This window comes from Geotrypetes seraphini, chromosome 11 (genome assembly GCF_902459505.1).
Source record: "Geotrypetes seraphini chromosome 11, aGeoSer1.1, whole genome shotgun sequence".
In the NCBI taxonomy this organism is placed as follows: Eukaryota; Metazoa; Chordata; class Amphibia; order Gymnophiona; family Dermophiidae; genus Geotrypetes; species Geotrypetes seraphini.
In genome coordinates, this window is record NC_047094.1 from 14,084,221 (window position 1) to 14,110,312 (window position 26,092).

Consider the following 26,092-nt stretch of genomic DNA (forward strand, 5'->3'; position numbering starts at 1 on the left):
CCACAGCTGGACATTGGAATCGGTGCTAAGATCTAGTCTATAAAGGGCAGCAGGGTCATCTATTCCAAATCGAAAAAGCTCTTGGAGTTTAAAATTCAGCTGAAAAATGTTAGTGGCTTCTCCTCCTCCATATGTAAATTTTACATTTAGTACATAAGAACATAAGATTTGCCGCTACCAGTTGTCCATCGTGCCTCGCAGTCTGCTCGTGCGGCAGTCCTTAGGTCAAAGACCAGTGCCCTATTTGAGTCTAGCCTTACCTGCATACGTTCTGGTCCAGCAGGAACTTATCTAACCTTTTCTTGAATCCCTGGAGGGTGCTTTCCCCTATAACAGCCTCTGGAAGAGCGTTCCAGATTTCTAACACTCTCTGGGTGAAGAAGAACATCTTTACGTTTGTACGGAATCTATCCCCTTCTAACTTCAGCGAGTGCCCTCTTGTTCTCTTCACCTCGGAGAGGGTGAACAATCTCTCTTTCTCTACTAAGTCAATTCCCTTCAATATCTTGAATGTTTCGATTATGTCCCCGCTCAATCTCCTCTTTTCAAGGGAGAAGAGGCCCAGTTTCTCTAGCCTCTCATTGTATGGCAACTCCTTAACTATTTTTGTTGCTCTTCTCTGGACCCTTTCAAGCAGTACTATGTCCTTTTTCATGTACAGCGACCAGTGTTGGACGCAGTATTCCAGATAGGAGCGCACCATGGCTTTAATGTGTCCGCATAGTACATCAGATGTTCATGAAGTAAAAATACTTCATTGTTATATATTTAGAAACATTCTTCCTCAGACATTCCTTGCCTCACCTGTAACATGTGTATGGAGTGAGGTTTGGGATCTCTATCATCTGGGCTTCAGCATCATTTTCAGCTTCGTATAGACTCACCCACTCCTCTTCATCACCTATCACTCCAACCTAGGGGGAGAAAACCAGCAAAAAGCCTCAGCTTACATTTCATATCCACACAGCTTTGTGATATACAGTAATGCAAGCTCTCCAAGAAGAATCTATTTTTCAATTAATGTTAATCACTTACTCTATCAGGAAACATCTAACAGAAGGAGGAAGGAACAAACTTAGACTTGTCATAGCACTATTTATTTATTTATTTATTTCGATTTCTATTCCGTTCTCCCAGAAGCTCAGAATATGTTACAGGTAGACATTCACAATCATTTGAAAACAGACTAGTCAAATAGGTTACAGTAGACAATAACAGAGCTTATTCTAGAGACCAAACTGGTCATAGCGAAGAGTACTAGGAGAAGTATATTGAGGAGGCAGTTTTTAAATGGCCCGATTTTGGGAAGAGGAAGGTCTTTACTGCTCTACGGAAGGTCATTAGTGAGTCTAGCGACCTGATCTGTGTGGGTAGGATAGCATGGCAAGGACTGGCCTACAGAGTATCTAAGGGTCAAACACGACTGAATGGATAGTAGTAGCTAGCTTGTCCTCGGAGATGAGTTATTTCTCACCCCCTTCTCCCACATTTTAGCAAATGATCATTTCTTTAACAGAGAGAAAATAAGATGCTAGAGAAAAATATTTTTCAACAAGCAAATTTGCCTTTGGTTCCTGTATAGATTGAACAGAATATCAATACAATTTACAGGTCTTATAGTCAAAACTCAGAGCCCTTAGGAACTTTCAGAGTAATTGAAACTGAATCAAGCATGAGAGGCATTCAATTGACATCCTTCTAGATATACCTTCACAAACTGAATGTAGTCAGATCATTTCTGAGAGCTTTTTGTCAGATTAGAGAAACTGGGCCTTTTCTCCCTCGAACAGAGGAGATTGAGAGGGAACATGATTGAAACATTCAAGGTACTGAAGGGAATAGACTTAGTAGATAAGGACAGGTTGTTCACCCTCTCCAAGGTAGGGAGAACGAGAGGGCACTCGATAAAATTGAAAGGGGATAGATTCCGTACAAACGTAAAGAAGTTCTTCTTCACACAGAGACTGGTGGAAAACTGGAATGCTCTTCCGGAATCTGTCATAGGGGAAAACACCCTCCAGGGATTCAAGACAAAGTTAGACAAGTTCCTGCTGAACAAGGACGGACGCTGGTAGGGCTGGTCTCAGTTAGGGAGCTGGTCTTTGACCAAAAGGGCTGTTGCGTGAGCGGACTGCTGGGTATGATGGATCACTGGTCTGACCAAGCAGCAACATCTCTTATGTTCTTAGGTAACTAACCATGAATGATTTGGTGTTGTCAAAGACCAAAAGAATAGCCAACAAGGCACATATATCAACAGATCAACACAGAAGCCTTTAATTAGCATAAATATTTCCTTTTTTTATGCAAGGTGTGTGTGTTTGTGTGTATGAGGCTTTAAGAAGCAGATAGACCAGTGGTTCCCAACCCTGTCCTGGAGGAACACCAGGCCAATTGGGTTTTCAGGCTAGCCCTAATGAATATGCATGAAGCAAATTTGCATGCCTATCACTTCCATCATATGCAAATCTCTCTCATGCATATTCATTAGGGCTAGCCTGAAAACCCGATTGGCCTGGTGTTCCTCCAGGACAGGGTTGGGAATCACTGAGATAGACTATCACAGTATAGCCTCCTTATCCTTTAACTAGCTGGGCAAAAGGCGACTTCCTACTTGTTGAAGAGCCCAGGGAGCCAAAGGCAAAGTGTCTGCACAAGCAATAATTATTCATCTCTGTCTGCCTTATAAACTTATGAAAGGTAGAATAGCTCTAGGGTAACCTTTCATATAAAACCTGTCATCTTGACAGCCCATCTCTTTTTCCCCACATGCTTTTTAATAGAATATTTTAAAGCCCCGATGACTGACAAGAAAGAAGTATGTAAAGCAGATGACACAGTGAATAGACTTTACTGGCTGAAAGTATTCAGAGGACCAGAACTACACATGGGTTAGGTCAGGGGGAGGCAATTCCGGTCCTCGAGAGCCGGAGCCAGGTCAGGTTTTCAGGATATCCACAATGAATATGTATGAGATGGATTTGCATGCACTGCCTCAGTAGTTTGTGGGTTACAATAATGTCCAAGTTGACACATCTTTTCCATCTCTATTTTCATTGTTTTTGTTTGATATCGCATAGAGGTGTCCCTTTCATTCTTTGTTTTTCCTTAATGTTGAAATGACCCATTAATGGAAGAAATATAAAACAGGGGGTTTTAGGGCCATGCTATGAATGTGGAAAAACTTGCATATGGGCGTGCTAAAGCCTATGGCCCGCTTTCACTAAGTCGCTTTATAGGCGTCTACTGTGGTCCGCAAAGTTGATCTATGGAAAGAGCAAATTCGACCATGTGACTCCTTTGCTTTTCTCTCTCCATTGGCTCCCAGTTTATTTTAGAATTCAGTTTGTGTTTATGTATTGTTTTTAAGATTTGGTATCTTTGCTCCTCTGAATCACGCTGAGTGGCACCTAATTTGGAGGCGCCCAATAAATAGGCCGGCTCTAGACACAACTAAAAGTTAGGTGTCCATGCGAACGCTTAAGAGAAGCGATTCTGTAACAAGGCACCTAACCCGAAGCCACGTCCACGCCTAACGTGCATAGCGCCTATTTTTTTTTAAGGCCGCCTAGAGGCGCATTATTGCAGAATCGCTCTTTCTTGCTAGGCGCCTAAGTTTCAATTATTGCTGATTAAAAAGCTTAATTGAGTTTGTTATTGAATTTAGATAGGTGCCTCCAAAATAGGTGTCTAACATTAGGCAACGGTTACAGAATTTAGAAACATAGAAAATGACGGCAGAAAAGGGCTGTAGCCCACCAAGTCTGCCCATTCCAATTATCCGCCCCCCAGAGTTCACTCCCCTAGAGATCCCACGTGAATATCCCATTTCCTCTTAAAATCCGTCACGCTGCTGGCCTCAATCACCTGCAGTGGGAGTCTATTCCAATGATCCACCACTCTTTCGGTGAAGAAGTACTTCCTGGAGTCGCTCTGAAATTTCCCTCCCCTGATTTTCAGCGGATGCCCTCTGGTGGTCGAGGGTCCCATGAGACAGAAGATATCATCTTCCGACTCGATACGTCCCATGATGTACCTATACGTTTCAATCATGTCTCCCCATTCCCTTCTTTCCTCAAGTGAATACAGCTGCAATTTTTTTAGTCTTTCTTCATACGTGAGATCCTTGAGCCCCAAGACCATCCTTGTCGCCATTCGTTGAACCGACTCGATCCTCAGTATGTCCTTACAGTAGTGTGGTCTCCAGAACTGAACACAGTACTCCAAGTGAGGCCTCACCATGGATCTGTATAACGGCATCATTACTTCAGGTCTCCTGCTGACAAAACCTCTGCGGATACAACCCATCATCTGTCTTGCCCTGAAGGAAGCCTTCTCCACTTGATTGGCAGCCTTCATGTCCTCACTGATAATCACCCCTAGATTGCGTTCTGCCGTGGTCTTAACCAATGTTTCACCATTCAGTACATAAGTTCTACGCGGATTTCTCTTGCCCAGGTGCATTATCTTGCATTTTTTAGCATTGAAGCCTAGCTGCCAAGTAGTTGACCATCTTTCTAGCAGCAGTAGATCATGTGTCATATTGTCAGGTAATACGCTTTTGCCTACTATGTTGCAAAGTTTGGCGTCGTCAGCGAACAGTGCTACCCTTCCTTTAAGTCCTTGCGTCATATCTCTTATGAATAAATTGAATAGAATCGGGCCCAGGACTGAGCCCTGCGGCACCCCACTGATCACATCCGATGCCTTGGATGGGGTACCGTTCACCACCACCCTCTGAAGTCTACCGCTCAGCCAGTCCCCAACCCATGTAGTTAGAGTGTCTCCCAATCCCATCGTTTTCAACTTGTTCAATAGCCTTCGGTGTGGGACGCTATCAAATGCTTTACTGAAATCCAAATATACCACATCCAGTGATTCTCCGGCATCCAGTTGTCTAGTAACCCAGTCAAAAAAGCTAATCAGATTAGATTGGCATGATCTACCCTGGGTGAACCCGTGTTGGTGGGGATCACGTAGGTTTTCCTCATCTAGGATTGTGTCAAGATTCCGTTTGATCAGAGTTTCCATGAGTTTACACACTACAGATGTGAGACTCACTGGTCTGTAGTTTGCCGTCTCTGTCCTGCAGCCCTTTTTGTGGAGTGGGATTACGTTAGCTGTTTTCCAGTCCAAGGGGACTCTTCCTATGCGTAGAGAAAGATTGAAAAGCACAGACAATGGTTCTGCCAGGACTTCACTTAATTCCCTGAGCACCCTGGGGTGTAGGTTGTCCGGTCCCATGGCCTTGTTTACTTTGAGTCTTGATAGTTCGCTGTAGACGCTACTGGGCGTAAACTCGAAATCCTGAAATGGGTCTTTCTGGTTATCTCCCGTCTGAAGCTGTGGACCAGCTCCTGGGCCTATATGCTGAGACGCTGCTTTATCATTCAAAGGAATGAGCATTGGAGCAGCGTCGGAGCATTTAGTGCTCTGAACTGCAGTAGAAACCTAGGAAAAGGCAGGGTATATTTATTGCCACTTATAAAACGAACATCTTACATTTAAGCAGTTTCTGAGTGGAAGCCTAGCCTTCTTTTACCAGCACATATAAATTTTAAAGGAATTTCTTTTTAAGATCTGTCATCTTTTAAATTGATATTTTGAAAGACAAAAAAAAAAGACTTTTCTGACTTGTGAATTATGAGAAATACAAATGAGGCTGGAAACGAAATGACTTTCCTCTGTAAATATGTTCAAATCACAGATCAATTTAATGAAAAGAGATGGGTCTAGGACTGGGTAGGGATTTTGCCCATATTCATGGCAGAATAATAATAATTAAGCCCGCTTTATTCTCATGGCAAGCAAATTCATTCCCCTTTTTATATGGATATGAGCAGAACTCCACATTTACCAAGAAATCTCCAGAGCCCACATGTTGTTGTGCCTCGAGGAAGTCAAAAGAGCTCATTACTTTTGGTTGTCGCTCTCAACAGCAACTGTTTTGAACTAGAATCCCTGCCACTCATACTTATATGTGATGAACAGAAATGTTTTCTCTGAGTTATCCTCCTGCCGATCAAAGTGTGACAAGAGCCAGCCTAGCCATGAAATTTCATTACAGTGGATTCAGGTGTAGCATCGGCCTTTACCAAGCGAGCTAGACAGAATTTTCAAAACTGCAGCTGAGTGAAATCTGAAATTTGTAAGAGATGAATTCTAGTACTGTTTATTTACACAGGCTTGATATATAGTACTGCTAATCACACTGTTATGTAGCAAAGTGGTTTACAAATTTAAAATCTAGATTGATGGAGAGAGCAGAGCTCCTGGTATTATGGAGAGTTGCTCCTCCTTTGCTGTGCAATTGTGTAACACAGAATAAGAGTCCGATATTCAGCCTGTGGCAGTAAGCGGCTAAATTCACCCTGGATATTCAATGCTGGGTATGTCTGGCCTTTGGCACAGAATATCTGGATTAGTGTGGCAATCTGGAAGTTAACCAAACAAGGCCGATATTCAGACTGGTGCCCGGTTAACTTAGTGAATAAGAAAGCAAATATACCATGATAATGTCTCTTTCGTGTACTGATCAGAACATGAAGACTGGAGAGACATTTTATTACAAGACATCTGAGAAGGCACCTATTTTATCGTATAAAGCAGTGTTCTTCAATGCAAAGCCTGCAGACCTCAGAGACGATTTCCATCATTATTCTCTTTTTGTTTTGCCACTCTCATCTCAATTTCTGAGCTTGTGACAGAGAACAGGAAGTGGATGGGAGGGGGGAGAGCCGCATGTTTGAAGAACAAAGCATTTCTCAACATAAGATCATACAAGCTGCCACATAGGGGCTGACCGCAGGTCCATCAAGCCCTCTATTCCTGTTTCTAGCAGTGGCAAGATCCCAAGGAATAAAACAGATTTTATGCTGCTTATCTTAGAAATAAGCAGTGGATTTCCCCAAGTCCATCTTAAAAATGTCTTATGGACTTTTGTTTCAGGAAATTATCCTCACATTTTTTTTTAAACCCTGCTAAGCTAGCTGTTTTTACCATATTCTCTGGCAACAAATTCCAGAGAAGAAGCCAGTGCATTTGAAAATGCCAAACTCCTTGAGGATACCCCCAATGAAAAGTTTAAAAAGGATGAATGTCATTTTCACTTGCTATTAAACAAATTTGGCCCCACTTGGAAAGATACTTGATGGCTCTCCTTCAGCTCATTGGATCCAAAATGGTCCTAACTTAAAAATGAGTGAAGATCATGTTATAAAGATATCGGAGGTGACCAGTGGAGTACCGCAGGGCTCAGTCTTGGGCCCGCTCCTTTTCAACATATTCATAGGGGATCTAACTCAGGGGCTTCAAGGTAAGATAACGTTATTCGCTGACGACGCCAAACTATGCAATATAGTGAGAGACGGCAATTCACCCGATAGTATGACACAGGACCTACATTTGTTGGAGCTTTGGTCCTTGACTTGGCAGCTGGGCTTCAACGCTAAGAAATGCAAGATCATGCACCTCGGCAGCAGAAATCCGTGCAGAACTTACACCTTGAATGGTGAGACCTTAGCTAGAACTTCAACAGAACAATACTTGGGGGTGATCATCAGCGCAGACATGAAAACTGCTGATCATGTGGAGAAGGCTTCATCTAAGGCAAGACAGTTGTTAGGTTGCAGCCGGAAGCCTGAAGTCATAATGCCATTATACAGAACCATGGTGAGACCTCATTTGGAATACTGTGTGCAATTCTGGAGGCCACACTACCGAAAAGATGTGCTGAGAGTAGAGTCGGTACAACGGATGGCCACCAGGATGGTCTCGGGGCTCAAGGATCTATCGTACGAGGAAAGGCTGAAAAATTTGCGGCTGTACTCACTCGAGGAACGTAGGGAGAGGAGACATGATCGAGACGTTTTAAGTATATTACCGGCCGTATCGAGATGGAAGAAGAGATTCTTTTTCTCAAAGGACCCTCAGACACAAGAGGGCATCCGCTCAAACTCAGGGGCGGGAAATTTCATGGCGACACCAGGAAATATTTCTTCACCGAGAGAGTGGTTGATCCTTGGAACGAGCTCCCGGTGCAGGTGATCGAGGCAAACAGCGGGCAAGAATTTAAGAGCAAATGGGATGCCCATGTGGGATCCCTTAGTGGGTTCCCTAGGATAGTAGACTTGGGGGTGGGTCAGTAGAGTGGGCAGACTTGATGGGCTATGGCCCTTATCTGCCGTCATCTTCTATGAGCCTTTCTAACATGAGCTCCCATAAGAGCCACAAATGAGTATGCCCATATTTTATAAAATATACTTTGTATTCTACCCTCGGAAGTGACCATGTGCAGTACCCAGAGAAGTGGGTGTGTTATTGTCAGGGCGTATACTTATATGCAGAAAAGCCTTCCAAACATTACCCCCCTAGTGGTACAAATAAACAAATGTCTTTCCAGGCATTTACGAGCTCAGTAAAGCCTCTTGTAGTACTAAGGAGCAGCTGCAACAAAAACCTGCATACTTAAAAAATAAGCATTGCCATAGAGCATACGATTTGCATTTGCTTCTGCTTTGAGCACCGGTTTGATAAAACCACATGGGTGCCTTTGTTACCTTTACATCTATATATATATATAAAATCGGAGGTATGTATGTGTGTATGTATGTATGTGTGTGTGTGTGTGTGTGTATGTGCCGCGATCATGCAAAAACGGCTTGACCGATTTGAACTAAACTTGGTATGCAGATCCCTCACTACCTGGGGTGATATGTTCTGGGGGTCTCGCGGCCACCTGCACACGAGGGCGGAGCTACAAACAGAAAATCAGATTTCACCCATTCATGTCAATGGAAAAAATGTAAAAAGCTGCCATTCTCACAGGAATTCAAAAACAGCTTGACCGATTTGAACGAAACTTGGTATGCAGATCCCTCACTACCTGGGGTGATATGTTCTGGGGGTCTCGCGGCCCACCTGCACACGTGGGCGGAGCTACAAACAGAAAATCAGATTTCACCCATTCATGTCAATGGAAAAAATGTAAAAAGCTGCCTTTCTCACAGTAATTCCAACTACCTGGGGTGATATGTTCTGGGGGTCTCGCGGCCCACCAGCACACGTGGGCGGAGCTACAAACATAACATCATATTTCACCCATTCATTTCAATGGAAAAAATGTAAAAAGCTGCCATTCTCACAGTAATTCAAAAACGGCTTTACCGATTTGAACGAAACTTGGTATGCAGATCCCTCACTACCTGGGGTGATATGTTCTGGGGGTCTCGCGGCCCACCTGCACATGTGGGCGGAGCTACAAACAGAAAATCAGATTTCACCCATTCATGTCAATGGAAAAAATGTAAAAAGCTGCCATTCTCACAGTAATTCAAAAACGGCTTGACCGATTTTAACGAAACTTGGTATGCAGATCCCTCACTACCTGGGGTGATATGTTCTGGGGGTCTCGCGGCCCACCTGCACACGTGGGCGGAGCTACAAACAGAAAATCAGATTTCTCCCATTCATGTCAATGGAAAAAATGTAAAAAGCTGCCATTCTCACAGTAATTCCAACTACCTGGGGTGATATGTTCTGGGGGTCTTGCGGCCCACCTGCACACGTGGGCGGATCTACAAACAGAACATCAGATTTCACCCATTCATGTCAATGGAAAAAATGTAAAAAGCTGCCATTCTCTCAGGAATTCAAAAACGGCATGATCGATTTGAACGCAACTTGGTATGCAGATCCCTCACTACCTGGGGTGATATGTTCTGGGGGTCTCGCTGCCCACCTGCACACGTGGGCGGAGCTACAAACAGAAAATCAGATTTCACCCATTCATGTCAATGGAAAAAATGTAAACAGCTGCCATTCTCACAGCAATTCCAACTATAAAACACTTTCTATGACACTATATCCACTAGGGACATCGTTTCTATTCTACCACGGACACCATACATATAGAGTTTGTATGTTCTAACTGTGTTTGTAACTGTTTCCTTCATGCACCCCAGTTCATAATGTTATTACATTACATGAGTACTCACATATCCTGAACTAGGAACACAGGTTCCATTCTGAACCGGGAACAAACTGCATGGAGTTTCTTTTCAACCTGAGTTTCCACATATTCAGTTGTTTAAATCAATACTGGAACTTTTGGACGCCACTTATTCCAACAGATCTTCCTTTTCAGTTTAAGAGATTGCAAATTCCAGTGAGACTTGCATTCTCTATCACAATCAACAAATCACAGGGACAGACTATTACATACTGTGGAGTGGATTTAAGATCCCCCTGTTTTCCCCATGGACAACTCTATGTTGCTTGCTCAAGGGTGGGTTCACCCAAAAATTTATATGTTCTTGCTCCTGGAGGTGAAACTAAAAATGTTGTTTATAATCAAGTTTTGTGTTAGTAGAAAGAACTTTGCAGCGCACGAAGATGGCTGGGTAGAGGATTAGCTCTGTTGTGACAGGCAAATTTTATTAAGATTTTGGCAGTTAAAATTAAAGAAAAGTGAAGGAAAAGAGAGAATTGAAGTAAGAAATGGCTTCGGGTAAAACTAGTAAAAGTAATCCGGTGAATTCAGGAGCAGGAAGTAAAAAAAGAACAAAAATGGATTCGGTATCCCCGACAGCGGTCCCGTTGCCTCAGGAAGAAATTGATAACAGTGATTTGATGAATGAACTTCAGAAAATTAAAGAAATAGTAAGTGATAACGCTAAAAATATAAAAGTTGTGAAGGAGGAAATAGAGAGTCTGACAAATAGAATGCAGGTAGTTGACTTCAAAATTGAGCAGTTAGAAAAGCATGCTGAGAAATCTGAGGCAGAGATGCTGGTGTGTAAAAAAAGATCACAGAGAAATAGAGGCGATGAAAAAGGATTTTGAAGACTTATCAAATCGTGAAAGAAGGAATAATTTGCGTCTGATTGGGATACCTGAGGGGATTAAGCAGAATGATCCTATTCAATTTGTGACTAATTTTATCCCAAAGATCTTGCCATTTAAAAGTTCTTTTCCTTTGGAGATAGAAAGAGCACATCGGATACCGATGAAAAGATCAAATAGTCAGAAGGGTCCCCGTCCACTAATCTTTAAGCTGCTAAGACATCAGCAGGTTGTAGAGATTATAAAGCTGGCTAAAACAAAAAGGATCTTAAATGCCAGGATTCTAAGATCTTTATAGTACCTGACTTTGCAAAAGCTACAGCCTACAAAAGAAAACAGCTTTTGGATTTAAGACCTAAACTGAGAGCAATGGGAGCAAGATATGGATTGATATACCCTGCTATTATGAGGGTAATTTATGAGAATAAAACTTATAATTTTGAAGAAGCAGGCAAATTACAGGAATTTCTAGATCAATATAATTTGCCTATGGTTTCATGAAAGTATTTAGAAAATGTAATAAATAATATACTTAGATTATTTTTGGTTTATATTTTTGAGTGAAAATTGAAAGATATTTTATAAAGAAGGAAAAAGTGGAAAAAAAAAATAGAAAAGGAGAAAAATATTTTCTAGAAAATTGTTGCAGTTAGGTTTAAGGGGGATCAACATTTCAAACAAGATTTAAAGAATAGAAATGAAAAATTTTAAAGAGACAATAAGAAAAGAAGAAAAGAAAATTTTGACAAGGTAAGAAGAGGGATGGAGCATATAGGAAGTGAAGAAAATATGAGGAACAATTATAAGATTTGGATGGTTTCTTAATGTGAATTTATAATTTGCATTTGAGCGTGACTGAGATAATAATATGAGGACACATAAATGCTGCATTGGAGAAATGTGGGAATTTAGAATATAATAAGATGAAAAATACAAAAGACTATTGATGTAAAGAGAAGAAGATGTGAAGATTGTGACCAGGCAGACACAAGGCCTGCCAAGGTCCCAGCTAAGCTTAGGAAGAAAGTAAAAGTAAAATCCCGGAAGGAAAATGCCAGGATTTCCCAAGATGATAATGTGGGGGATAATGCCAGTGGCCACCAGGAGGAGCCAGATTTATCTGAAGATGAAGGGAGTGAGTTTTGTCCAAGTCAACACCAGGGGAGCTCAAGAGGCCCCTGGAGTTCTGCTGACACACTCAGAGCAGGGCACGCCCCTAGAGTACATAAGCCAGCAGTGGCATTCAAATCAGCAAGCCGGTTAGGGAGGAAGTTTAGGTCTTGTCTCCCTAAAGCTTCACCTGGGGCAAACAGGAATAACAGCCCTATACCGATGGAACTGGCTGAGGCTGGGCAAGCAGAAGATTTACTACTCCCAAAGGAAGAGCCTATGGACTGCCAAGAGACTTGTGCTGACTGTGATTCCAATTATTTTGAACCAATGCAGGTGGACTTGGCTTTAATCCACAAACAGTGAGTGTGGTTCTTTTGGAACTGTTTGTGTGCTGTTTTTGTTTTTTCTTGAATGTTATTTTGGAAGGAAGCTAGGAGTGTATGGGGAGAGGTTTTGCTGCCACCTTGGGAGGGAATTTTTGAAAGCCTTTCTGAAGGCCTTTATGTTAGCAAAACCTGGTTCACTCTCCTATTCCTGGCAGACAGATATGTTTGTCAGAGGCTTTCCTTTATTTCATTTAATGATTGGAAATTGAGGAAACTTAAATGCTGAACTTTATTTTGATGGAATAAAATACCTGTTTTGGAGCAGGCAGTACTAGCTCTACAAAGAGCTGGATCTCCAGAGCCATTGGGACCTGATAAGCAGGGGAAGAAAGTTGGGACTTTATTATGGACTGCGTTAGTTTCTTGCCCTTTTTGGCAGTTTTGTTTTGTTCTCTTTAATGCTATAAGAAGCCCTAACTGATGTTACAAAGTTGGAGGAAGTACTTACCTGCCTTAACGAATCAAGTAAAAAGAACTATTTTTCTAAACAACCCTATGGTTGGGGCTTTATTTTTGTTTGAATTAATTGTGAATTCGGTTGAAAAGTCCAGTCCTGCAGGGTGGCTCCATGTCGGGTCACACGCTAATCCACAGTTTGTTGTAGCCATCAAAAGTACTGCAGAGCCCTGCCCTGGGCTATAGTGGTGGCCACAAGTTGGACTGATGGAAATGACTTGAGCATTATTTAGATTTACAATTTGCATCTGAAATTGACTGAGATATAAGGATGATGTTGCAAAAATACTTTATTGGAGAAAGATGAAATAGCAATCTGCAAGAAGATGGAATAAGAGACTGAAACAGCAGGATGAAGATGTACAAGTGTTACAGTTGTGCAGAATGGAGAATAGACTGTAATAGATTGAAGATGCAATGAAAATTAATGAGAGTTTTAAAAAATATTAGGTCTCATTGGTTGAAATGTTTGATCCTTCTTTTGATGTAAGGTTAAAAAAAAAAAAAAAAAATGATTATTATAGGATGGAGTGATGTATGTTCCATTGAAGTTGTGAGAAACTTAGGTTAGACAAAAAAAAATAAAAATAAAATAAAATAATAATATTAATCTTGGGGGATATATATTGTAAGAAATGGTTTCCGAAATATTGGGTATATCCTTTTATAAATATATTAGAGGTATAGGATGGAAGAATGTTTGGAAATTTGAATGAGGGGGAAGTATATAATAAAGAATTATAGTAAATATGGGTATTTAGGGTATTGAAGAATGGATTGACTGCAGGAGAATTTAGTGTTGGTTGTTTGAAAGATTAGAGAAAGAAAAATGAGTATGTTATTGCCTGTGGGGAGTTTATTTTTTGCTCAGTAATATGTGCGTTTCGAAGTTTGCATTTGTGTTAGGGGAGGGGAGGGTGGGGGATGGGAATAGGGGGGGATGGGGAAAGAGGGGAGACTCATATATTGGTTTAAGGAAAAAGAAAAAATGTATATTTTATGTTTGAGTGGATTATATATGTATTTTATATTTTATTTGTAAAATGGGTTTTAAAATTTTTTCTTTGAATGTAAATGGCCTTAATCACCCTATAAAAAGGAAAAAGGTATTGGAATATATTAAACAACAAAATATAGATATATGTTTCTTGCAAGAGACACATTTGTCTGGAACAGAGTCTATGAAGCTGACAGATAAGTGGATAAAACAATGTTTATTTGCACCAGCGGTAAAAAAGAAGGCAGGAGTTGCAATATTGATTAATAAAAAATGTCCAGCAACATTTAATATGGTTAAGGCAGATCCTCAAGGAAGGTGGTTACTTGTTGACATGAGCATGGGCAGTAATACAATGGCGTTACTAAATATATATGCACCTAATTCGAATCAAAGTGAATTCTTTAAATCTCTACAACAATTAGTTTTACCACTGGCTACTACTAATTTAGTGGTGGCTGGGGATTTCAATGCTGTTATAGATCCAATAATGGATAAAAAGCCTAGTAGAATAATGAAATCAATGGGATTAGATAATTTGGTACAAGTATGTAATTTAAAAGATATATGGCGTATTCTTCATTTTAATGATCGGGAATTTACATGCCTACGCCTTCCAAGGTACTTTTACCGGTAGACCAGAGCGAGACAAGTGATCTGGTAATGTTGTAATTAAATAAAATATTGGATTCAGTACAAGAAAACACAGGAAAACTAAATATAATTCAGTCTAAAGTACTCAGTTTATCACAAAAACTATCATTGTGCTCTATCAGGATAGATCAGTTAGAGCAAAGAGTTCAGGGATGTGAGGAAGAAATAAGTAAAGCTTCAGCAGACAGGAAAATAATAGTTTGGCTACAGATTTGGAGCATGCAGACAATTATAGTAGAAGAAATAATTTATGTCTTCTAAGGTTTCCTGAGGGTAGTGAAGGAACTAATGTGATTCAGGTTCTGGAGGAGAATATACCTAAAATGCTATCAATATAATTTTGCTCACATGTGCTATCAATACAAATTTTGTTCACATGTTCATCAATCGTTCTCAAGAATTGATTATATTTTTGTTTCAGATCAGATGGTACAGCAAGTTATAAAAGCTGACATAGAACCAATAGTAATATCTGATCATGGTGGTATATGGATAGAAGTTAACTTAGTAGATCCAGATAATTCCAAACCTGTATGGAGGTTTGATAATACATTGCTTGCTGATTCTAAATTTTGCACAGAATTTCAAAATAAAATAAATGAATATTTTAGACTTAATGATTTAGAGGAAATTTCGATTGGAATTTTATGGGATGCTTTCAAAGCAACTATGAGAGGACAAATTATATCATATTCTGCATATAAAAAGAAACTGTTAAGAAAACAATATGTGAATTTGGAAAAAGAAATTAAGAATTTGGAATTAAAATTGGTTAATAAATGGGAACAGGAGACATTTCAAATATTGTTAAAAAAAATGTGAATATAATGAAATTTCCTCTGGGTTAGTAAGGAAAGATATTTTTGCTCAGCAGGTGGTGTATTATGGTAGTGCAAATAAGGCTGGAAGATTATTGGCAAATTATTTAAAAGCAAAGAAAAGGAAGGAGAAAATAAGCATAATTAAAGATGAGTTAGGAAATTCTCATTCTCAAATTGGAAATATATTAAAACAATTTTTAAAATATTATAAGTCATTGTATTCTTCGGAGTCTTATTTAAATAAAGAGAAAGATGGGATGGATTTTTTGAGTTTAGTTGAAGGTCCTAAGGTTCCTGATCATATAAAAAGAAGTTTAGATAAACCTATATCATTAAAAGAGTTACAAATGGCATTGAAATCCCTTAGAGTTGGGACCGATCCAGGTGGAGATGGATTTACAGTAGAGTTTTATAAAGAATTTCAAATTTCCCTATTACCGTATTTATTAAAATTATATCAGGATCAACTGAATAAAGGTTGTATATCAGGCACTATGGCAGAATCTTTAACTATTGTTTTGCCAAAGCCAAATAAAGATCCAACATTGGTTTCAAACTACAGGCCTATATCTTTAATAAATGTAGATGGTAAATTATTAGCTAAGATTTTAGCATTAAGATTGGCTAAAGCTCTTCCGCATATAATAGGAATGAATCAAACTGGATTTGTTGCTCAAAGACATTTTTCTAATAATACTAGACTGGCATTTCAGATGTATTATTTAACAAAACAAATTAATGATCCGGCTTTTTCGGTTTCACTAGATGCTGAGAAGGCTTTTGATCGTGTAGAATGGAGTTTCATGTATCAAGCTATGGAATGGTTTGGTATTGGATCCAGATTTATACAAATGATACAAGCATTGTACAGCTCCCCAACTGCTCGCTTATATATAAATAATAATTTTTCGGATGCTTTTAAGTTGCAGAGGGGAGTTAGACAAGGTTGTCCATTATCTCCTTTGCTCTTTGATATAGTTCTTGAACCCTTATTATTAGCTATTCGACAGGCAAAGGACATACAGGGTATTCCATGTGCTGGAGTGGAATATAAAGTATCTGCTTATGCAGATGACATCTTGCTTCATTTGAGGAATCCGGAAACAATAATCCCATGTCTACTGAAGGTCATAGATACATTTGGAAAATTCTCAAGATACAAAATAAATTGGACTAAATCAGAGATTTTACCTTTAAATGTGCATTGTACAAAAGGTATACTTGATTCTTTCCCTTTTATATGGAAAGAGGATGGAATAAAGTACTTAGTATAAAGTATAAGGATTCGGAAAAAGCCCAACTATTAAATGAATACTTCTGCTCAGTCTTCACCCGAGAAGCGCCGGGGCTCGGCCCTCAGCTACAGACAAGGGTTGGCTCAGTTGACCCTTTTAGAAACTTTGAGTTTACGCCCAGCAGTGTCTACGGTGAGCTGTCGAAGCTCAAGGTTAACAAAGCAATGGGGCCAGACAACCTGCACCCCAGAGTGCTTAGGGAGCTGAGTGATGTCTTGGCGGAGCCACTATCCGCGCTCTTCAACCTCTCCCTTAGTACAGGCAGCGTCCCGTTGGACTGGAGGACGGCTAACGTCATTCCACTCCACAAGAAAGGCTCAAAGATGGAGACAGCAAACTACAGACCAGTGAGTCTAACATCGATAGTGAGCAAACTAATGGAAACTCTAATTAAACACCAATTGGATAAAATCCTGGATGAAAAGAATCTAAGGGATCCCCGACAACATGGATTTACTAAGGGGAGATCATGCCAATCCAACCTGATCAGCTTCTTTGATTGGGTGACGGAGAAGCTGGATATTGGGGAGTCCCTAGACATCGTGTACCTGGACTTTAGCAAAGCATTCTATAGTGTACCACACCGCAGGTTGCTGGGTAAGATGAGTTCTATAGGATTAGGTGACACATTGACGCAATGGGTTGGGAGCTGGCTTGGAGGTAGGCTTCAAAGGGTGGTGGTGAATGGCACCCCCTCCGAAATGACGGAGGTGATCAGTGGAGTGCCACAGGGCTCGGTCTTGGGCCCATTCCTATTCAACATCTTTATAAGGGACTTGGCAGAAGGGCTTCGAGGTAAAATAACATTATTTGCCGATGACGCCAAACTAAGTAATGTAGTGGGCAAATGCACAACAGACGAAGATTCAATGCCCGACAACATGATGCACGACCTACTCCTGCTGGAGCGCTGGTCTAAGACATGGCAACTCAACTTCAATGCCAAAAAATGCAAAATTATGCACCTGGGCAGCCAAAATCCATGCAAGTCTTATACCCTTAATGGCGAGATCCTAGCAAAAACGGTAGCAGAACGAGACTTGGGGGTAATCGTCAGTGAGGACATGAAGTCTGCCAATCAAGTGGAGCAGGCTTCATCCAAGGCAAGACAAATAATGGGTTGCATACGAAGGGGTTTCGTCAGCCGTAAGGAGGAAGTCATTATGCCATTGTATAGATCCATGGTGAGGCCCCACCTGGAATACTGTGTGCAATTTTGGAGGCCACATTATCGCAAGGATGTGCTGAGACTGGAGTCGGTGCAGAGAATGGCCACCCGGATGGTCTCGGGACTCAAGGATCTTCCATATGAAGAACGGCTTGACAAATTGCAGCTATACTCGCTCGAGGAGCGCAGAGAGAGGGGAGACATGATCGAGACGTTCAAGTATCTTACGGGCCGCATCGAGGCGGAGGAAGATATCTTCTTTTTCAAGGGTCCCACGACAACAAGAGGGCATCCGTGGAAACTCAGGGGAGGGAAACTGCGAGGAGACACCAGGAAGTTCTTTTTCACTGAAAGAGTGGTTGATCGCTGGAACAGTCTTCCACTACAGGTGATTGAGGCCAGCAGCGTGCCCGATTTTAAGGCCAAATGGGATAGACACGTGGGATCTATTCACAGAGAAAGATAGGGGAGGGTCATTAGGGTGGGCAGACTAGATGGGCCGTGGCCCTTATCTGCCGTCTATTTCTATGTTTCTATGTTTCTATGTTTAGGTATTTGGCTGAATAAAACACTTGAAGAGACAATGAGAATAAATGAAAAATTTTTATTACAAAAAGTTAGAGTTGTATGAGCAATGGAATCCTTTACATTTGTCCTGGTGGGGAAGAGTACAAACTGTTAAAATGATGATTTTGCCTGTGGTTTGCTATCAATTGGGAATGATACCAGTGTTTTTTCAGGGGTCTTTCTATAAAAAATTAAATAGTATTCTGGTTAAATTTATTTGGCTGGGTAAAATTGCAAGAGTGGCTTTAGTGTCTTTGCAAAGACCAATTGAGGAGGGAGGGGTAAATTTTCCCAATTTTTATAGGTATCATCAGGCCTATATCATGCGCCAAGGTATGTATTGGGTCCTCCCAGAGCTTTTGGAACAATTACCAGAGTGGTTAAGGGTGGAGAGATCACTTATCTTTCCACTTAGGCTTGACCTTTTGCTTGGTATAAAAGTGCCTAGAATACGTAAGGACAATAGAGTATTAATGGATACTTGGAAAACATTAAGGTTTGTAGACAAATTAACTACTGATTCTATTTTAAAATCGAAACAACAGACTATTTGGGTAAACTCCAAGATACAAATAGGCGGGTTTAAGGTTGTCTGGAAAGATTGGATTAAAGCAGGTATAAGATCATTAACGGAAGTAATTGATAATGGTAAGATGCTTGAATTTTCACAATTGCAACATAAATATGGTCTGAATAAAAAACAAAGTTATAAATGGTTGCAATTGAAGCAGGCTATTCAGGTGGGGTTCCCTGAATGGAAATCTTTAAATGATCATTACAACTTAGAATTCTTATGTTTCCAGGCAGATTTTCTGGGTCACCAGGCCGCAAAGTGGTATAAAATTATATCTAATTATTTGAATAAGAAGCCTAAAAATGGATTAAGAGATATTTGGAGCATTGAGATTAAGCATCAGATTAATGCATCTCAATGGCCACGTATTTGGTCTTGGAGAATTAAAGGTACGATGTCAGCATCTATTAGGCAAACATGGTTCTTTTTGTTGCATAGAGCATTCTGGACCCCTACTATATTACAAAAATTAGATTGCTCTAAGTCTAATAAATACTGGCATTGTAAAATTGAAGTTGGAACTCTAGACCATCTTTTATTTTATTGTCCATGTATTCAGGCATTTTGGATATCAATATGGGATCAAGTTAATATGTTGATGGAGAGTCATGCGGCTTTATCCTATGACACAGTGATTTTTGGAATGTGTATGAGGGCCAAGTGCCAAATATCTGCAGCAAACAATAAATTATTGTTGATTCTTACGGGAGTGGGAATTCATCAGATAACAACTAATTGGAAAGACTGTTCTAGATTGAATTGTAATTTTTGGTGGAACTCAGTTTGTCATATGTATAAGATGGAAAGATTTCTTGCGATACAGAGGGGGTATTTTAAAAGATTTCAAGAGGTGTGGAGGCCATTAATTGAATATTATAACGAGTAAAGTTTATTCTTTTTCCTTAGGGGATAATATATAGAAATGGGATGGGATGGGAGGGATAGGGAGGGAAAAATATTGGAAATATGTTGTTATGAAAAATAAGGAGATATATGTAATAGGATGGGATATTTATTGTTGTGCATTACTGAGTATAATAAAATGTTTAAAGTGTTTGAGGAAGAAGGATGGGGGGAGGGACAGATTTCATGTCAGATTAATTATATATAAATTTGGAAGGAATATTTTATTGATATGGAAAAGGGTGGGGGGGGAATAAAAACATGTATAATAATATTGTTTAAGAATGCCAAGTGTGTTATGTAAATTAATTGTAATAATACTGTACACTTGTTGAAAGAAATAAAAAGGAATAAAGATTTTTTTAAAAAAAAAGTTTTGTGTTAGTTGTATTGTATTCATTTTGTCAAATATTTCACATTATAATTTGAATATTGTACTTTTTATAAAGCTGTTAAAAAATAATTTCATTCACCACTATAAAGTATCTTTATTTGATTCCATTTACAGTGTTATTGCTATAATTAAATACCCGTGCAACGCCGGGGCATCAGCTAGTACACAATAAAACCAAAACCAGAAACACCTTCACATAGTAGGCAAGCACAAATTGGTAGGCGTTTTGCAAAACAGCATCTACCGCCTCCTGTTCATAGTTAGGCCCTAATAGGCATCTCTAACTTAGGCGCCAGGATAGTAGACCAGGGTTTTCTGGGCTTCAAACTCCGGGGCCTAAACTCTGTTCCTAATCACGCCTACTTTTCAGGTAGACGTCTAAGTGTACATGCCTACCAAAGTTAGGCACCTTCCTGAAAATTAATTTTTATAATTGGTTTTTTTAAATGGCGCTGATCAATTAGCAGCATCAACTGAACCAAACTAAACTAAACTAAACCTTAGGTTTGTATACCGTGCCATCTCTGCAAGCATAGAGCTCGGCACGGTTTACAGAGTTAGGATAGAAAGGAACTCCAATGAAGGGTTAAAGGAAAGGAACTAAGAGGGTAGAGAGGGGCCAGGGTACGAGAGAGCGGGCGGTATTAGATTTTTGAGAAGAGCCAAGTTTTCAGGTGTTTGCGGAAAAGTTGGAGGGAGCTGGAATTTCTGAGCGGGGATGTGAGGTTATTCCAGAGTTCTGTGTTCTAAAGGGGAGGGATGTTCCTAGTTTTCCTGCGCGGGATATACCTTTTGTAGAAGGGAAAGATAGTTTCAATTTTTGGGAGGCTCTGGTGGAATTAGGGTTTGAGGAATTTCAAGAGAGTGGAATAACGGGAGGGAGGATGCCGTGAAGGATCTTGAAGGCTAAGCAGGCACATTTGATAAGGACTCTGGAGGGTACTGGAAGCCAGTGAAGCTTGGACAGGGGTGTCAGGTCAAAAGCGTGCCGGAACAAAGGTGCGCCCAGACAATTGAGCGCAGTGCGCCGCTCAAAATTAATGTTTTTAGGGCTCCGACGGGGGTGTGTGTGGGGGGGGAACCTCCCCCACTTTACTTAATAGACATTACGCCGCGTTGTGGGGGGTTGTAACCCCCCACATTTTACTGAAAACTTCACTTTTTCCCTGGTTTTAGGGAAAAAGTTAAGTTTACAGTAAAATGTGGAGGGTTACAACCCCCCAAACCCCCCATAAAGCCGGCACGATGTCTATTAAGTAAAGTGGGGGGGTTCCCCAACAAAACCCCCCCGTCGGAGCCCCTAAAAACAGTAATTTTGAGCAGCGCGCACCTCCGCACTGCGCTCAATTGTCTGGGCGCGCCTTTGTCTTTCGCGCCGTTGTCTATGAACCTTGGACAGGAGTGGAGAGACATGGTCGAATTTGCCTTTTGCAAAAATAAGCTTAGCCGCGGCATTCTGAATTAGCCAATTAAAAAATTAAGTTAGGTGCCTAGAATGGCTAGGCGTGTAGGCACTTTTTATAGAACCACAGGCATAAAATGGTTTTCTTAGCATTTAGAGTGCCCTAATTCTATTAGCATATGCTAAAATTGAGTAAAAGAGACCCTTAATGTTATTGTGGAACCAGTATCGCAGCGGCTTCCAAATTCACTTTTGCAAATTTAGCATATTGAACTGCCAGCGGCAGGTTCCACCAGAGACAGACTGACAGGCAACTGTGCCCCTGTGCCCTAACCCCATACCTGCTCCTTTGTAACAAAAGACAGTGGCAGCAGCAATGGTTCCCTTCAGCTCGCAACCTGCTCTCTCTTGTGTTTCACTCTTGCCAAAGTAGGAATTTATGTCATAAGGACAAGCTAAGTCGTCTCTCGTTATACCCAATTCTCGCCCAAAAAGTTGTCTAAGTCAAAAACGCTTAGAACAAGACCTTTTGGACGGGGGCGGGGTCAGCAAAGCGATGGACTGGACTCCCAGACGTGGCAACAGAGTTGTGGGGTACCTTACAGGGCACTGCTGCGAACTTCACAAAAAGGGTGCCACATAAACATCTCACATTATAGGTCACGATGAGCCCCCCAAAATCTACTAGACCTACCTGTCTATAACCCCAATAGCCCTAATAGCTGCAGGTGGCACATATATAGCAATACATATATAGCAATAGGATTTTGGGGGGGGTCACATGTTTTATGGCTTATGGGCTTGGATCCTCCTTTCTATGGTTCACTAGCCCACCTCCCAGACTACTTAAGCCACCTCTGTGCAGCTCTACTAGGCTTTCCAATGCCAGGTGCTGATGTTCTGGAGGCAGATATGTGAAGATTTTATTACAATTTTTATGGCGGTGAGGGTGGGGGGTTCAGTGATGACTGGGGGAGTGTGTGTGGGCCTGTACTTTCTCTCTACAGTGGTTATCTGGTCACTTTGGATACCTTCTGGGCACTTAGGCCTGGTTTTAAATCGCTTAAGTTGCCTACGTATAAGTTCCGTCTAGGCAGCCTCGTTAAACTTTCAGTTATACTTGCAGTACGACTAAGTCTAGGTCAGCCCACGTCCCACCCAAATCCCGCCCTCACAACTCCTCCTAACCATGCCCCTTTTAGCTCTGGGCGTACAGCAGCACTGAAAAGGCCTAAGTCGTTTTTAGATACGTCTAAAACCTGGTTCGATTATCAGCACTTGGGCGACTTGTCTTATTGATCGTCCAAGTGCCGATTTAGGCCTGTCTTTAGATGAATTTCCGTTTCGATTATGAGCCCCCTAGTATCCGATAGGTGCTTAATCCAATTTTTAAATAAACTTGGAAACTTAAGTACAGTATTTTAAATCTGTGCTTGCATACTATGAAAAGGTGTTTCTAGATTTGGTTTTTGCTTTCATCTTTATTTTTGAGAAATTCCTTTTATCTGGTCTTTATAAAGTAAGCATAAAATAGACACTTTTTCCAATGTTTTAGATGCTCTGGTATAAAAATTCCTCTCCAATCTTTCTAAACCAGGTGAACCAGATTCCTACCTGTCCTTCTAAGATCCACTCGCAGATGGAAGTTTTGCCATTGTAGCCAGGGTGGAATTGCAGTACAGCAGAACGAGGGCTGATGTTGGAAATGACCAGATTGGATGGGGCTCCAGGAAGTTCTATGGAAAACAATTCCAACCGTTAAAAAATGGTCTTTGAAGTAACAACGTAAAAAAGGCCCATTTTAGAAAGGCCATGGAGAAGGGAAACTGATGGTATCTTTTGTAAAGTGCCTAGAGAAAAATGCAGCATGCACATCTATTTTCCAGCAAATCCAGTAGCTGCAAAAGTTTACCAGCAGGCCCTTTTTGGAGTATTAAAATAGTATATTCAGATAATTCAGTTAATAATTCAAACTGTTATGAAGATTAATGTGTCCTGTTTTTATTTCTAAAGAGAAGTTCATTATTAAATGCTCCTCCTTACAATTATTGATCTAGGTTTTCACTCAAGTTTCAAGTTTATTAAAATTTTTGATTAATTGCTTTGTCTTTTTTTCAAAGCGATGAACATACATATATATAAATAGAAATAATTAATATTACAATATAAAAAATAGAAATTAAAACATTAATTATACATGACCTTAAAAATTAATTTAAAAGAAAATAATAAAAAAAAAAAAAAAAAATCCTAAATACATATTTAACAAAACATGAATAAAGGGAGAAGGGGATAAGAACTACAAAATGTAATAAAAAGAAGGTTGGGGAAAAACATAAGGTGGGAAATTTTTTTTTTTTTTTTTTAATTATTAAAATATTGTGATCCAGATTATAAGTTATTAATCAAAGGCGTCTTTAAAAAGGAACGTTTTTAAATTAACCTTGAATTTTTCAATATAATTTTTCATTATGTGGTCCTCATACCACATAATGTCTACTTCATATCTTCAGCCCACTTAATACTGGTCTCCTTGTCTGAAACCATTTGATGTAACTTTCAAATAGCCCCTGCAGTATAGTGTGGGACCTTGGCCAGTATAGCATGCTCCTATGGTTACTGCATAATCCGCTTAGAACCGCAAGGCACAGGCGGAATAGAAATCACTTATGTAATGTAATGTAATAATGTTTGAATACCGCAACGGGGAATTCACCCTTCACTGTCACATCAAATGGAAAATGCAGTTAGAGGAAAGCGCTGATGCCACATTTAAGAACATAAGAATTGCTGCTGCTAGGTCAGACCAGTGGTCCATCGTGCCAAGCAGTCCGCTCATGCGGCGTCCCTTTGGTCAAAGACCAATGCCCTGAGTCTAGCCTTACCTGCGTACATTATAATAATAATAATAATAATTTATTTTCTTATATACCGCCCCACCAACAGTTCTGGGCGGTTCACAACAAGAATAAAACTGAGCAGTTCAGCAAATAATATACAATTCCACAATGATAGTACATCGTAAACAATCAGTAGGAACTTATTTAACTTTGTCTTGAATCCCTGGAGGGTGTTTTCCCCTATAACAGCCTCCGGAAGAGCGTTCCAGTTTTCTACCACTCTCTGGGTGAAGAAAAACTTCCTTATGTTTGTACGGAATCTACCTTGGAGAGGGTGAACAACCTGTCTTTATCTACTAAGTCTATTCCCTTCATTATCTTGAATGTTTCGATCGTGTCCCCTCTGAGTCTCCTCTTTTCAAGGGAGAAGAGGCCCAGTTTCTCTAATCTCTCACTGTACGGCAACTCCTCCAGCCCCTTAACCATTTTAGTCGCTCTTCTCTGGACCCTTTTGAGTAGTACTTTGCCTCTCTGGAAGTTCATATATAGAATTTCTTTAAAGGAAAGTGTTACAAAAAGAAATATTAGTCGAGCTAATATAGATGCATTTGCCTTCTTTAAATGAAGAGATTCTCCCTGTCTTACCTAAATTTATGCCCACCAGTGCATGTTGGGCAACGAGTGTTATCCACGTCTAAATTCTTAATCATTTGTATCTTGACTTTGATGCCTATAAGAGGGCTTAAAAGATTTGGAAATTGGAGAATCCTAGTTTCAACTAACCTGGAGGAACGCCAGAGGAAATGGTAGAAAATGCGACCATCCCAATGCCTTTTATGGTCATAGCTGCCACCTCAATGGTGTAGATGGTAAGAGACGATAACCCTGTAATTTTATACTCATGAGTTGTATTAGGAAGTGTGTAGGTAACACGGGATCCATTTCTGTTGTGACTTTCCCAGGAAATCTGATAACCTAAAAAAAAGGTGACATGACAGAATGATTTTAGCCAAGAGATTTTTTTTCTTGTTCAGTAGTCGCTGAATAATTTCTATGTTCTAAAACAGTGGTCTCAAATTTGCGGCCCGCCAGGTATTATTTTGAGTCCCTCAGTACGTTTATCATAATCAGAAAAGTAAAATAAAACAGTTTCTTGATCGTATATAAATTATAATATTATTATTAAGACTTGGCCAAAAGGAAAGATTTTTTAAAAATATCTTTATTAGCAATTGCAAAGGGAACATACAACCAAAAGAGAAGCAGATAAAATCAGAGTACAAAAGGCAACGCACTCCTAAGTCTGGACACCTTCAACATCGGTGTTACTATAAAGAGTTTTACCTCATGCAAAATTGTCATTTTTGTAATAAGACATTAACTAATTTTTCTGAGGCCCTCCAAGGACCTACAAATCCAAAATGTGGCCCTGCTAAGGGTTGGAGATGGAGACCACTGGCCTATAGGAAGAGGAGATGCAAATGTTAAAAGCCTTAGCCAATAGGGAGAGGAGAAGATAGTGGATGCTGAGGATTGGTCATTTGGCCTTTATCTGCCATCATGTTAGTATGTTTCCATAACCATAAAGTTCTATGACATCACAATGCAGGTGTAAAGAGCCTTAGCCTATAGCAGTGGTCTCAAACTCGCAGCCCGCCAGGTACTATTTTGAGGCCCTTG

General features: G+C 40.3%; 1 protein-coding gene across 2 annotated transcripts in view; it reads right to left on the minus strand.

Annotated features, from left to right (window-relative positions):
• SDK1 (sidekick cell adhesion molecule 1) overlaps positions 1–26,092 on the minus strand; it is a 1,012,418-nt gene that overhangs the window by 231,600 nt on the left and 754,726 nt on the right. For both annotated transcript variants that reach the window (XM_033963079.1, XM_033963080.1), the window contains 3 exons: positions 25,196–25,387; positions 23,187–23,308; positions 805–914 (listed from right to left, as the gene is read on the minus strand). In XM_033963079.1, the coding sequence (XP_033818970.1) occupies positions 805–914; positions 23,187–23,308; positions 25,196–25,387 (424 nt within the window). The remainder of the gene's footprint in view (positions 1–804; positions 915–23,186; positions 23,309–25,195; positions 25,388–26,092) is intronic.